Source organism: Coccinella septempunctata, chromosome 5 (assembly GCF_907165205.1).
Source record: "Coccinella septempunctata chromosome 5, icCocSept1.1, whole genome shotgun sequence".
NCBI lineage: Eukaryota > Metazoa > Arthropoda > Insecta > Coleoptera > Coccinellidae > Coccinella > Coccinella septempunctata.
In genome coordinates this window covers 36,331,260-36,346,403 of record NC_058193.1, presented here as the reverse complement: position 1 = coordinate 36,346,403, position 15,144 = coordinate 36,331,260, and the positions used below count along the sequence as shown (strand labels likewise).

The window sequence follows — 15,144 nt, the reverse complement described above, 5'->3', positions numbered from 1 at the left end:
TCAGTCTATTTTTTTTCAATGTCACTCTTTTGAATTTTTTTTAAATATGGATAATGACCAAAACTTTGAATCCCCATACATTTAGTTATTCCACCTGTTCCGATATTCCTGAACAGTACTGTCAGTATTTCAGAGAAGATGCCTATTGGCCCAGTCGTTCGAATTCTATTGTTATTCGATTACTGGCCAGTAAAACCAGCAATATCGGAACAGACCCATTATTCATCTTAGGATGTGAGCGAAATGAAATTGAGAACTAATTTTTCCACAGTCATTTATTTTCCTCTTTTAGAATATAATTCCAAAAATACACTTCAATACTACATAAATGATCATTCATACTCGGGAAAATTTGATAACAACAATCAGTAAGAATATGAAGGATTCCTTAATGAGTACATCTTGATTAGTTTGTGCGAGTACGTCCAAACAAGAAATACTCCGCTGTTTATATACATTTCTTAGATCAGTCATACATAAGGTTTATGTATTGATTCCATATTTGGTTTTCATTTTATCAATTTCTTCCTGTTTCTTCTCAATATCAGTTTTCTTGAAAGCTTTGCTGGCTTGATAGTACAGCACAACAAGATAACGATTACAAACATTGAATCCGGATAGATGATCACAGGCATTTTTGGCATCGAAAATGTCTTCATAAACAACGAAAGCTGTTCCACGAGTTTCAGGTGTGTTTCCCACTCTTATTTGTCTTATGGCTCCGTATTTTCCAAATATGTCATACATTTCTTCAGCAGTTATCTTGTAAGGTAAATTCCTAATATAGAGTATCCTGTTGATTTCTGGGGGTAAACGTACCTACGAATAAAGTAAAATAAAAAATACAAATTCACCAGATAGCAGGAAACTACTTACGTTTGCTTTCCTTTGCATAGCCAAAGCCATTTTGAGGTATTCGAATCTCTTTAGCACAATAAACGAAGTAGAAAAACAAACAAACGTAACGAACGATTTGTTTAATGACAAAATCACGACAAAATGTCATGCGAAATTTAACCTGACTCTTGGAAGCAGTCACAGAACAAAGGTATTCTCATCTTTTCCTTCTTTTAGCTGTCCACAAAGAGTTGTAATCAAAGATTTTGTCTTCAAAGATTGACCTATGGAGAAATTTAACCCTTAAATTCATGCGGATTTTCGAAATATGGAAATGAAATTTAAAAAAAGGGAAATTAGAGTTTTTGATATTAGACGGCTGCCTTCATGTTATTTCTTGGTAAAGTTTCAGTTTTTTCCCGCTAGAGGGCGACATCATAGCTATTGGTAAATATTTCAAATTATATTATATGATCGGACATTGTATAATTATTGTCGAAAGATTGAAGAGTTAGTTACAACTTCGACTCTATATCTCATTTAACAGATAAAAACGAGCTATGTAATTTTCAAATAAGTCTTGCTCAAATTTTTCTCAAAAAACAAAAGATTTCATCAATGCTGTCGATTCAGAGCACAGATTTCAATAAATAATAAGCAAAAATTTTCACTGAAACATTCTCACCTGGTGTTTTTATTTCATAATGGATCTTGAACACATCTTTCAGTTAAAAGGAACTGATTCCAATAGAATCGAAACAAGTTCATCGAATGAAAACCGGAATGAATTTGATGAAAAAGTACATATCATGTGCATTCTTTGGAAAAGCAACAAATTAGGAGCAGCATATTATAGTTTAAGCGATAGTTTGGTGAGTATATTCAAATATCCTCAGATTTTTTCTATTTGAAGTACTTTTCTCAGTTTTACGTTTATGAAGAATACATCGATGTCAGTCCTCATTTTTCAATTCTCAAACGTATATTTCAAGAAGTTTCACCTAAATACACCATATGTATTGGATCTTCTACCGATGCGTTCGTTAAATCACTGATTGATACAATTAACGATCAAGCTCCAAATACAACAACATCGGACATAAGGAGTCTTCCCCCCAATTTCTATATATTGTCCATGAAAGAATACCGTAAGTCTTGTTTAATTATTTGTAATTTCATCTCTTAGTAACATTGGAAAAATCATCAAGAAAAATTGTCAGATTTTCTATGACAGATAAAGGTCGGGCTAGCCTCAAGGGGTAAGCAAGATACAAAGCGCTTCCACCAAATTTTTTTGAACAACGACACTTGAATAATTCTTTTGTTTTCTAAGCATTACCATTCATGTTACTGTTCTCGCATTATCCAATGAATTTTTCCCTTCTCAGCTTATGAAATATGCAAGGCAATATTGCAACAAGTAGAAATAGCTTCTTTCCCAGGAGAAGGAACGAGTGACATTTTGAAAGAAATGTACATTCAGTCCCTCATCAATTTCGACTGTAAAATGTCCATATACGCTGCTGGGGCCCTGATAAAATATCTAGATAAAAACTGGGCATTTTTCTCACCGGATAAAGAACTGCAAATACTTTACATATACCAAGTAACCATGTAAACTTTGAATATCTTGCTGGTGTTCGTTTCTGAAAATTCTTCTCGTAGAAAAAATCATGTGCTTATTGATTGGACTAGTTTCAATGCTCTTCAAATATTCAATCAAAAACCACATGAAGCTGGTTTCAAAAGAGGTGTGCAATCGAATAGTAGAGAAGGATTGAGCATTTATAAATTATATTCGTCGCACTGCAAGTCTAGAATGGGTCAACTTCATTTGAGGTATAATTTCAGATAAAATTAATTTATTATAATATCGGATGAAAATATTTTTTAGGAATCTTCTCTTAAATCCGATTTTCGATAAAGAGGAGCTGAATAAAAGGCTAGATTTCATCCAATTCGCACTACAGCCGTGTCATAAAGAATTCATCGAGAGTATACAAGATAACATTAAGAACCTCGTTGAAGTGAACGTGAGCTTCCATTTCATGTTTTGAATTTTATTGTATCAATTCGTTTTCAGCTAATTCTGCAAGAAATTGGAAACTCCAAAGCAAAAAGTGGCAGCTGGCAGAACTTGAACAAAGTAAACAAACACACCCAATCACTTAATCGAAATATCCTTCTTTGAAAAAATACTGACATTCAAAAACATCCTATATATTTGTAAAGCGTTGTACACACCTAAAGATTTGTCTGGTCAAAGTCGCGGAGATTATGGCACGACAGAGATCTCTTCAATTACTAGACCAGCGCTTCTCAAAAATTAACAATAATACATACTGTGATCAATTTTCAGACAATATACCATACGATTTTGATAAATGAGCTCAGCGGTCCTCTGAGAAGCAAATGTAAACTTTTGACCGACCTAAATAACGCAATAAGTTCCGAACTCATTGGATTGCACCAGTCTATTCAGAGTGCTTTCGATTTTTCAACGAAATTCAAGGCAGGAAGGCCTATAATAAAGTTTGGTATCGATGCTGATCTAGATGCTAGTAAGTTCAAGAAACATCAATTTTCTTGGTTTTGTGGATTACTGATTCCATTTCAGAAAAACTGCAACGTCAAGATATAGCCAAGCATGTGACAGCAGCTGCTAGAATAGCTGTGGAGGAATTGCCAGATTTTCTCACAGAATGTGCGGTGGTTTACCTTCCAGAGATGGGGCATCTAGTAGCAGTCAAAGAATGGGAACCTAATTGTAATCCTGAAGAACTTGGCACAATCGGCTACAAGTTTATGGTGAGATTAAATGAATTTTAGTAATCACCAATCCTGAAAATCATTTCAGTTCACAGTTGGCGGCTCTATCCACTACAAGAGTCCACTCTGCGTGGGTGAGTATTGTCGCATATTTTCGATTTCGATAAGAGATAGAGTTTTTTTAATCTCCTGTAGTATAGCACGATAAATCCACTCCATAATTCACATGAAAACAGGTGGAAAACATTCAGCGTACATGACCCTTATCACGCATAAAGGAAATGATGCAGTCCCGAACACAATCTCATTATATTTCTTTCAGAGTTAGACAAAGGCCTAGGAGATATAAACGCAGAAATTGTGGCACACGAAAATAGGATTATTCAAAGGCTGTCCGGTTTTGTCCTGAAATACAACAAGGATATAAGGGAACCTTTGAAATTCATTTCACTTATTGACAGGTAACCGCCTGCAGCTCTGTTTCATTTTAAATAAAAGGGAAGAAAAGTGCCCTCGACATAATTGATTAAAATTTTCATTTAATTGTTTTTTCTCAAATTCGGAAGATACATTTGCAGTTAAAATTCAGGATAAAGAATTTTCTGGCAAAAACGTTACACAAAAAATTCTATGATCAGCTGTCATCGGGAAAATTAGTTAGTGACAATGACATTTGAAGAAACGCCAGCTGATTTCTGTTAGCCAATGGGATGGCTTTGTTTGCGTGACGAAATTAATATATCTTACCGCGGGCAATTTCAAATAAATTCCATTTTTGAGATTGGCTATTATTTATTTTATGTGCTCTAAGACAAATTTCATCATTTCACTTTTTTCTTTTGTTATCTGAGTTTACTAGTTCGACTGAAGTAGGTTTCTATACAAGTCTATCTTTGTGGGATGTTTGCAGTCTTATAGCGATGGCTAGAGTTGCTGCAGAAAAAAACTTCGTGAAACCAACTTTGAACGACGATAGGGTTCACGAAATAGAAGACGGGAGGCATCCATTGATGGAGGAGATGTTTGCCGGTTTCGTGCCTAACAATTTCTATTCGGGAGGGAAACACAGCCACGTTAAGATAATAACTGGTCCGAACGGAAGTGGAAAAAGCATTTATTTGAAGCAAATTGGAATCATCACTTATCTGGCGCACGTGGGATCTTACGTGCCGGCCAAAAAGGCCAACATAGGGGTAACCCACAGTTTGCATTTCAGGACCGCCACGGAATCCGTATCTGTCAGACTGTCGGCGTTTATGATTGATGTAACACAGGTGATTTCTTTTCTTCGAATTAATCAAATCGTCCCTCAGTCAGTCCATGAAAGCTTATTTTGTCATAAGTATGATTTTCTCAGACATATAGTTAGATGAAGGAAAGAATAATAAAATAAAACTTTGTTTTTTTGTTTGAGATCACAGATTATACAGAATAGTGTTATATAGGTAGGTCAGAGACTTTCTCTATGAGGTAGCAGGTCTATGAGAGATATAACCATAGACGTATAAGAAGGATAAAATAAGCTGCAGTTTGTGGGGGATGAATGATAGCGAGACCACGATGAAATACACAGCGCATATTTTTTCATATTTTCCAGATAACTCAGGCGATCTACAACGCGACACCGTCTTCTTTGGTGATAATGGACGAATTTGGAAAAGGTACTTCCGATGATGATGGGTTAATTCTGATGGTGGGTGTTCTCCGAAAATTTCTCAAAGAGAATGAAAACTGTTGCCATATCTTAGTCTCCACGCATTATCAACAAGTCATGAAATATCTGTCGGAATCGCCACTTTTGGAGTACCAAAAGATGGGTTACACTCGTAACGCAGAAGAACCGATGGTGCTGCTTTACAAACTCGAGAGCGGCGTTTCGGAAAGCTTCGCATTTGATATAGCTGAAGAAGTTGGTTTGGATCCCCGCATAATACGGAGAGCGAGAGAAATTTTCGATGCTTTGAAAAATGGTTCTACTATTAAACCTTTAATGCTGAGAAATCATCCTTGCTAACCTCGTGATCCCGATCAATTGTAGTAAAAGAAAACATTTCTTTGTTGTCTTTTTGTTTCTACTCATCACTTCATCAATTATGGTTTTTTGGAATAAACGCAGTTAATTAAAAAAAATGTTCATAATATATTTTGGAATATATCTATGGAAAAATAGTTGCTTTCGAGTTGCTTCATAGAGATTTTGGAAGTCCGGAACATAGATTAACTAGTTTGTCCCCGAATTGGCGAATCCAAAAATCTAAACGCCGCCTAGCGGCCAAATCACAAACCTAGAAAGTGAGTAATAACTTGTGTTTTACTTCTTTGGGTTAGATATTTTCATAACATATTCGGTTACCAGTGAACTATATTCACAAAACTTTTTGGATGTCTGACTAGAAAAATAGGTATTAAAATAATTTAGTGAGTATTTATATCAGTGTCATTCAGTTGAGAAACTATTTACCAATTTTCACTATAATTTTAGGTTAGGAGATATCTTTGTTCTAGATGAATTTTCTAGTGTTGGACGATTAAGAAAGGCAATGCGAATTTTCATTTCCATGATTTCAATAGTGCCGAGAAACCTGAGCAGAAGAAAGTATATGAGATTAAATTTCTGACATACCTGAAGTTGTACATGCATTACTGGACTTGCAATCTTCAAGGGATGATACGTTGGGAACATTTTAAATGAAAAGTAGTGATTTGACTTGGAATTTTGCAAGCAGTTGAAAGTGATCAATAATTAAACCGTTCGACAAGAATTTCAAATTTCATTAATGAAATTACAACTGTAGAATTAATTTTCAGGCGGTCTTGTTGAGTTGGTTGTAATTACTGGAAAATAATTTCTGTGTTGGCATTTTGAACTGCATAATATGTTTTCATCCAAATAAATTATCTCAAATATTTACATTCATTTATTTCCACAAATTACATAATTCATGTGGGTGTGATGATAGAATGAAATCTTCTGGATATAAGTTCTTGTAAAATCTTCCATCAAACGACACCAACATGTTCAGGAAAGTTCTGGAGGAACCCGAGCACAATCAATAATCCCATAATTATTCACTACCTTTACAAATATCTCTATAATCGAATAAAATCTACGATAACATTGCTTTCACAATAGAGTTTTCACGATGATTACTCATTTTCCGCCATGTTTGTTGACAAGTCGCAGCGCCCTCATCGGTAGTTGGATTCGCCTATAGAATCAGAGAGTAACAGAGTAACTCTTTGATAAAATCAAAAACTAGATAGAAATTTCTATGTTTGCTGATTGTCATGGCTTGTCAAATGTCATTCCTTAAGTCAATCGGGCTGGGTTGTTGATTATTGTATAAATTTTCCACTAAATATCCAGTTTGCATTTTCCCAACTTTTTTAAAGACAAACCAAAATGTTAGCCCTTATGAATAGATTATTGGATTGGTTCAGAAGTCTCTTCTGGAAGGAGGAAATGGAATTAACTCTTGTCGGCTTACAATATTCAGGAAAAACCACCTTTGTGAATGTTATTGCTGTAAGTTGAAATGTCTGCTAAGTTTTATCGTTCTGACTAATGATTTATTGATTTATTATAATTTTTTTTTAGTCCGGTCAATTCAGTGAAGATATGATTCCTACTGTGGGTTTCAATATGAGGAAAATCACTAAAGGAAATGTGACAATCAAAGTTTGGGATATTGGTGGTCAACCTCGATTCAGATCAATGTGGGAAAGATACTGCAGAGGAGTCAATGCTATCGTGTAAATTTCACCTTATTTTTAACTTTTTGATAGAGTGTGAATTTGGGTTTGGTTTTTCAGGTACATGGTCGATGCAGCTGATCCTGATAAGATTGAAGCATCAAGAAATGAACTTCATAGTTTATTGGATAAGCCCCAATTAGCTGGAATTCCTGTGTTAGTCTTAGGTAATAAAAGGGACAAACCAAATGCTTTAGATGAGAATGGCCTTATTGAAAGAATGTAAGTATATACAAAATGTCCATATTATTTTGTTTATTTATATGTAATTTTTAGGAATTTGTCTGCCATACAAGATCGTGAAATTTGCTGCTACTCTATCTCTTGTAAGGAAAAGGATAACATAGATATCACTCTTCAATGGCTCATCGCACATTCCAAATCTGGTATGCACTAGGATGAGTGAAGAACAATTTGAAAATCAATATGTATCTTAGTAATCATGTTTTATCTTGCTATTTTTTCAAAAGGTTCAAACTTTTCTTCCATTATGAACTGATAAGATATTTTAAATTGTTCTTCATTTGATAGGATTGTAGGGTATGAAGGAAAGTTATTAACCTTAACTCTTATTTACCAGATTGACTGATAAAAATTAACAACCAAACCCTAATGTCTGGGTTAATGATGATTAATTCTAATTTAAGGACTTAAAATCTTGAATATGTTGAATGTGAGAATTTGGTGACTCATTGCAGTATAGTAATTCATTTATTGATTATGTCAACTTATGCCCAGTATTTGATTTCCTTAGCTATCAGGTTTGCAGATGTGAGATTTTTATTTTCACAATTAATCAAATTTCAACCATTTACTGAAAATTTTTATTTTATATGCTGCTACTTAATTTGAGCATATATTATAGGGCTGTTCACCAAATCTTTCCATCAATCATTTTGAGTATGTTGAAAAAATGTGATTACTTTGATATTATCTGCTAAATTTCTATTTTATATTTCAAAGTGAGAGTGGACCATTTACTTATCAGTTTTCAAGTGTGAGCAATAGTACTTGGAGTGATACTTTTATTTGGTTATTTTTTTAGCTTTACAAAGAAGACACAGCAACAGCATTTTAGATTTTGTTTCAAAAATTGTTGTGCCCTTGAGAGAGTGGTGAAATTTCAGATTTCATTCGGCTGATTATAAAATACACATAATAACAACCCCAAAAGCTTTTTTATACTTTACATTTAGGTCTTGCCATTCTATCTAATAGAAATTTCAATTTGAGTGATGGTAGTAAGTGCGAATCATTCAAATTGTCCTGAAACAGAATACTCATTTTGGAATTAGAGAGGATCCAGACATAAAGTTGTACCTATGGCCATATTTTCCAGCTGGCCAAATTCAACAACAAGGTATTCAATGCATGTCAACCCATGACTGAAAATTGTGATCTTTACGATTAACATAAATTCGAAACAGTTTTGAAATAAAAATAGAAATCAATTAAATCTTCATAGATGTAATCACCTGCTAAAATATAATTGATAGTTATTGGATAAGTTGTATATTGTAGATTAAGGTCAAGAGATTACAAATTGGATACTATTTATTTGTGTTACTGATTTTGTTATTATTTGATAGTCTTTATCTTCGGGCGTGTGGCCAAAAAAATTATATCACACAACTATCACTTTTATGATTTGGTTTGCAGGATATGCTTTTGTGACTTTCAAACAGCATTTCTTGATAAATATCAATTTAATTCCGACTTCTTTCTAGAAAACCCAACATAAGCATGTTCACTGTAACTTATAATGGTGCAAATAGATCTGAACTGCTGTGGATAAAATTATTTTAATTGAAAAGCACTTTTTCTTCAAAATCAACAGATTTGTGATGGTCTAAATTATGTAATAACTATTGAACAATTTCAATATACTTTGTAAGGTTAATTTTTAGATCTGAAAAAATAAAGAGATAAGAATATTATTCGTTTTTATTTTATAACTTACTACACACAAATTAATATATAGCAACAAAATAATTTAACAATTTATCTTATATTATAGATTGAAACTATGTTTGAATATGTTCCATTATTCTGAAACCCCTTTTGTTATTATGAGCCTTTACAAGAAGTAGTTCGTCTTGTTCTTATTCTTATTCCTGGAAAAAAATATTATCGAGTTCATTAATTTGTTTCCATTGTTACTGATTAATATATTAGAGATAATTTTTGAAACAAACTGAAAATTCAGGTCAGAAAATAACCCATTGAAAATGTTTAGTCAATGAATTCAGTAGGTAACTTTCTAGAATACAAACCAGATGTAAGATAATCCTTACCTTTTATTACATGAAGATCTTTTTAAAGGTAGATACTCATAAGGCTCAACTTCGCCTTTTTTCTTTTTATCCCCCTTTGATTTCTTTTTATCAGAAGCTGTATCCACAGATCTGAAAGATAAACATGTTAATTCCAGCCATGGAAGAAAATCAGATAATTTAATCTATAATAACGAATAAAATGGGAATAAGTCTAATTTTCGAATATCTGATTTTTTTTATAAAAACAAGTTTTGACGAGAATTTCCGCGGGCGCAGCTAGTTGAATAATGAAAATCGACATTCAGATTTGTTGAATTTGAAATTTAACACTCAAATTATACATTTCAATAACTCACCTATGAATACCTTTACCACCAGGTCTATATTTCGTCCCACTATGGCCACTCGCCACACTGGCAACATCTGAAAGTTTCCTTTTTCTGGTGGTTAATGGTCTTGTCACCACACTCTCGTCGTCTATAATAAATAGAAAATTATTGGTATGATATCACTATCAAAATTGAAGAAGCGGTAATACCTGACGCAGAGTCGTCAAAACTAATTTTCTTCTTCGTTTCATCAGTCTCACTATCTGACGAATCGTCCTTTATCACCAACCGTCCATCAGATCCAGTTTTGAACCCTCTATTCTTGTCTTTGGCCACTTCCTGTGAAACGCCTTTTTGACTTGGTCTAGCAGCTGCAAAGAGAAGATTATGTTACAAATCTGTATCGAGTGATAACCATCGAAACACCCACCTGTAACTTTGCTAATCACAGTGGGATCAGCGAAATCAACAATTGAATCTGGATCCTCTTGGATATATTTGTCATTCTTCCTGATTTTTTTCGATACAGGTTCTTCCGTATCCATATCGTCGGAATCTGAATCTGCCAGAATTTCTTCGACACTGGAAAAACAATTATAAGGATTATGACAACGAAATTAACTTTGAACCTGTCGTTATATGAAATGAAATTCACCCAGCTTATTCATGCGATAATTCCAAGCTTACCTCTTATGTTTGGTGTTCACCATAAATTCGTCCTCTTCTTCATCGTTTGATTCATTATTGTTCACTGCCCCACGTTTCTTTCTAGCCTCCTTCTTCCTCAAATTTCTCAGCCTTTTGAACATCACAGTGTCCTCTTGGGGAACATAAGGGGAAATCCCATCAGCTCCGAACTTCCTCACTAGCACAACAACCATGTCTCGTATCTTCAGCCTAAAGTGACGTTTACAATCTTCTGTCATTGTACTCAAGGATTTCATTATGGATGGTAAGGAACAGCCCACTATAGGAGTCGGCAGAGTTTTAACATATGTTTTCAAAAAGGCGAAGCAGGAGCCGACTATTTCTCTTGTAGGCGATGCCAGCAGCGTCAAAACGCCGTCGAGCAATTTTTTGATATTTTCTTGTCCAATGGACCCAGAGAACTCGTGTAAAATTGAAGCCAAGGCCAGTATGGTACAGCTGATCATCTGGGTGGTTCCTCCTAAACCGGCTGCGAGAAGGGTCATAAATTCTTCGATATTATCTTGGTAAATCAATTGTTCGCCAATTGTGTGAAGTACTTGGTAAGCAGTTGCGCGAGATTTTTCATTGATATCTTTGCAGCCTAGGATGACTTCGGGCATCACGGTCTTTATCAACTTGCTGTCATGATCCAACTGCGGCTGAGCCTTCAGCAGATAGTGGAAACACCTCAACCTGGCCCCTTTGCTAGAAACAGCAGCCGTCTCCATAGAGGCCTTGAGCAATCTCTGCATTTCTTTCCTATGTTTCTTCAAAAACGCTTTGCAATTTTCCGCTTCGTTGGCGCAAATTTCCTCAAAAATTCTGTATGCTTTTTTCTGCTCTTTTCGATTTTGAATACTAGGCAGATTTTTCACAGTCTGATTGTATAGAATCTCTAGGTTTTGAATGGACAGATATGGTACCAGGGCTCGTATCAAATCTAGAATACTTTCTTTAATGAACATATCTTCTGGGTCTTCTGATGAACTATTGAGACGTTCCAAGCAATTATTGAATAGTTGCTCGTTCAATTCCGGTTTGGATATTGTCAGGAAAAGCTGAAATAATCAGTAATATCATAATATACCAACAATATAATGCAATATTCATAAAAGTAGTAAAATTGAGTACTCACTTTGAGAGTTTCTAAAGCAGCAAGCCTATGACCTTCTTCATCTGTACCTATGGGCTTGGTGGTGTAAATATTGAACAAAATTGGTAAGTAATTCTTATCAAACCTAGCTATTTCCTCAAGATCACTTTTATCTTCGTTATTTTTAGCGAAATTGATCAGTCTTCTCAGAGACGTCAAGACAGGCAACCTCAAATCTTTCTGATCAGAAATTGCAGTTCCTAAAATTCTTGCAAGACTCTGAAAGAAAACAGAGTTAACTCCCATTCGACCAATTTATACATCAAATTTTGAAATTGAACACAAAAATTTGAACATTACCTTGAAGCTTTCCTTGATATCACTTGGGCCATTGCAAAAGCTTGGGAGCAAACTCCACAACTGGAAATACAACAATTCTGCGCTGTGGGCTCCTATCCTATCATTGGCTGCTGCCATCTGAAGAGATTTCTTTTGACAGAACATGGCCAATGACAAAATATTCTTAGTGAAGAAATCCAAAGTGGAATTTTTAACGTTTTCCTTGAGCACTGGCAGCAGCCAAGACCTGTCGATGTTCAAATCTCCGTTTTCTCTCATGAGGGGAATCACCTCAAGAACTACTTCTGGACCAAGCGCTCTTATCGCAGAACCAACAGCATGTTCTAATTCGTTATTGTAAATGAATTTGTAGGAATCCCTCAATTCAGTGAGTGCATTCAAAGTCGTTAGGAACATTTCTTTACAATTCACACCACCAACCTTAAAATTAACAATACAGTAGAATTAATGCATATCAGATAACAATGATAATATACTCACTTCGAACATGGTGCTTATAACATGAAGAGCATGATGCCATACATTATGGTATTGATAACTGAGACAGCTCTCTATTATATTGAACACTTTGTTCAGTTTAGATTTATACTGTTCAACTAGCTCCTTGGTAGCACAGGCTGAGGCTACAGCATCTTTAAGAAGGATCTCCAAACCATATGTGATATTTGTTTGGATGCTTGTGTTCTCTGAAGACCAGAGTTGTGTGAATTTTGAAAATATTTTAGGAAAAGCTTCGCATGCCAGTGACAAATCAACGCTAAAAAAAATTTTTCATAAAATCTGTAACTGATTTGCTTCGAAAACAAACTTACTCTGCTAAATGGATATGTGCTTTTTGCATAACAGTTAGCCAAGCATGAGTAGCTTGTGCATCTAGAGAAGAAGGTTGATAGTCATAAAGTGCTGTTATCAGCTGACCGTTCAGTTGTGCTGGCATAACAGCTCTTTGAGCAGAAAACAAGGAATGCAAAACTTCGAAGCCATTATAAGTTACAATTTCATAATTCAAAGTTATGAGCTTTAGAATGATTTCACAAGATGTCTGAAAAAAAAGTAAAAATGAATGACCTGCTTGAATATAGTATACAGAGTAAAATCACACACTGGTTTTCATTCTATTGTATACTATATACTTACGCTACACACTGATGGAGAAATATATCAACTGCTTGAATAACATTTAAATGTGATCAAATTTAAATAGAATTTAAATTTACCTTAATATACTTCTTGGGGAAATAACAGATGACATCTTTCATAAGTCCCAAAGTATGTAATATGGTAGTTTGTCCATTTTTCAATGATGATAAAAGCACTGTATTATCTTCACTTTGACCTAACGCAGCATTGAATGTTTTTTCGCAAAATTTAGCAACTTCAACTGCTGGTATATTTGGAACAACATCCTTGAAACCACCATCACGTACAATGGCTGTCACAGCTTTTTGAGCACCTTTTCTCCACTAAAATGAAAGTATAGACCATGTAAAATGTATGAGGTTTAATTATATAATTGTAAAAATCCTCAACTCTGAAAAAGATGACTCACCTTTGGCTTTGAATGAATGCAGAATGGATCTAAAAGTGTGTTGAAAATCTCAGTTATTTTTGAATTCCAAGCTGCAGGTTCTAAGATTTTCAAGATATAACCCAATATATTAAGAATAGATTTAATCACAACATTGTTCTCTGAAACTACATAATCTTTCAAAATTATCAGCATTTTTTGTGTGATTTCATCCAAGTTGACCTTAAGAACTACATCAGGCACTGTTCTGATACCCATACTCAATAATGATAGAACAGCTGCCACTTGTACTTGATCTTCGTTTTTATAAATTTCTTCTAGAGTTATCATCTGAAAGAATAACAAAACTTAATAGTTGGTACTTTATTATTTCATCATGTTTACCAATGTGCTAAAATATTCAGTAGAAGTAGGTTCATCTTTACTTCCATTTTCTAAGGCTACTTCTCTTGCTGCTGCTAATATTGCCAGCATTTCTTTATGTAATTGTGAGTCTGATCGGTAAACATTGAGGAACCTATTGAATGACATAGAAGTGCATCCTGACCAAGCAGAAGCGAATGAATCCGCAGAACTGTAAGAATCTGCAGAACTGTAAGAATCATCCATATCCATTCCTTCCTCATTCTTTGGAGGTATAGACAATGAAAGAAGTCCATTATCATGTTTCTGTATTGCCTCGATTGTCAAATTACTAGGACCTAAAATTCAAATGAATGGTTTTTGTTATATTCTTATATTATTTAAATGGAGAAGGGCTAACCTGTTTTTCTCTGGAAACACAGAGGTTTTGCATTATCCCGAAATTTACGTGTTGTTGGATTGGAACTCGAACTCATTCCTTTTGCCCATCTTTTGCCTTTGCTGCTACCCTTCAATTTAGTTCGAAACTTCGCCATTACGTTCCTTTAATTAAGGCACAAGACAAATATCTTAGTAACAACAGGATATAATAATTCAAAAAAACACAAAGGCACAAAATCAGCAGATATATCAACTATGGATTATATTATTTTACTTTAAAGACAAACACGTTTTAAAGCTAGGTTAACGTGAACTGAACCACAGATTACTGAACCTTCTTCTTCTTCCTTTAATTATGTCCACGACTACTAAGGCCATTCAGCCAAATTTCCAGATCAACCGAATGAGCCTGCTGCTAAGCCATTGAACTCTTTTAGAGTTCAATGTGCTAAGCAGATCTTGGTCATTCCAATACTCAATCGGATTTTATATATAAATTTTTTATAAAGAACTTTTTTTTACTGAGCTAACCTCTTGAACCTAACCTAACCTTTTTTTGTGCTTTATCTATGCTTTCACTTCAAAACATAGAAGTTGATTTTCTTTCTCTCCCTTCCTCACATAGTCCCGATTTTAGAAAACGAACATTCAAAAACCCAGTTCAGCTCTAACTAGCATGAATCAGCCTTAACTCTTCAGCTTTCAGCTAGCCTTAGCTTAATGTAAACAATAAAATGTTAAATGTTCGTTTTCAATTTGTAACAT

At 34.5% G+C, this 15,144-nt stretch overlaps 4 protein-coding genes across 4 annotated transcripts; 2 read left to right on the top strand and 2 right to left on the bottom strand.

Moving 5' to 3' along the window:
- Nucleotides 1-257: 257 nt before the first annotated feature.
- Nucleotides 258-996, bottom strand: LOC123313433 (splicing factor 3B subunit 6). The gene is made up of 2 exons (XM_044898318.1): nt 877-996; nt 258-819 (listed from the first exon to the last, which is right to left on the bottom strand). The coding sequence occupies exons 1-2, from the start codon at nt 904-906 to the stop codon at nt 484-486; spliced, it is 366 nt and encodes a 121-aa protein (XP_044754253.1). The 5' UTR covers nt 907-996; the 3' UTR covers nt 258-483.
- A 381-nt stretch (nt 997-1,377) lies between these two features.
- Nucleotides 1,378-5,716, top strand: LOC123313765 (mutS protein homolog 5-like). The gene is made up of 12 exons (XM_044898772.1): nt 1,378-1,709; nt 1,763-1,985; nt 2,226-2,451; nt 2,503-2,676; nt 2,732-2,870; nt 2,921-2,983; nt 3,197-3,398; nt 3,455-3,645; nt 3,695-3,740; nt 3,929-4,067; nt 4,517-4,880; nt 5,204-5,716. The coding sequence occupies exons 1-12, from the start codon at nt 1,542-1,544 to the stop codon at nt 5,618-5,620; spliced, it is 2,352 nt and encodes a 783-aa protein (XP_044754707.1). The 5' UTR covers nt 1,378-1,541; the 3' UTR covers nt 5,621-5,716.
- A 1,187-nt stretch (nt 5,717-6,903) lies between these two features.
- Nucleotides 6,904-9,296, top strand: LOC123312932 (ADP-ribosylation factor-like protein 8B). Its single transcript, XM_044897524.1, has 4 exons — nt 6,904-7,132; nt 7,205-7,359; nt 7,420-7,581; nt 7,636-9,296. Exons 1-4 carry the CDS (start codon nt 7,010-7,012, stop codon nt 7,754-7,756), a joined length of 561 nt encoding a protein of 186 aa, XP_044753459.1. The 5' UTR covers nt 6,904-7,009; the 3' UTR covers nt 7,757-9,296.
- Nucleotides 9,286-14,687, bottom strand: LOC123312931 (RRP12-like protein). The gene is made up of 14 exons (XM_044897523.1): nt 14,399-14,687; nt 14,020-14,336; nt 13,657-13,965; nt 13,325-13,570; nt 12,920-13,149; nt 12,588-12,864; nt 12,108-12,527; nt 11,790-12,026; nt 10,652-11,712; nt 10,395-10,546; nt 10,174-10,335; nt 9,992-10,112; nt 9,654-9,764; nt 9,286-9,473 (listed from the first exon to the last, which is right to left on the bottom strand). Exons 1-14 carry the CDS (start codon nt 14,532-14,534, stop codon nt 9,437-9,439), a joined length of 3,816 nt encoding a protein of 1,271 aa, XP_044753458.1. The 5' UTR covers nt 14,535-14,687; the 3' UTR covers nt 9,286-9,436.
- Between the last annotated feature and the right edge of the window lie 457 nt (nt 14,688-15,144).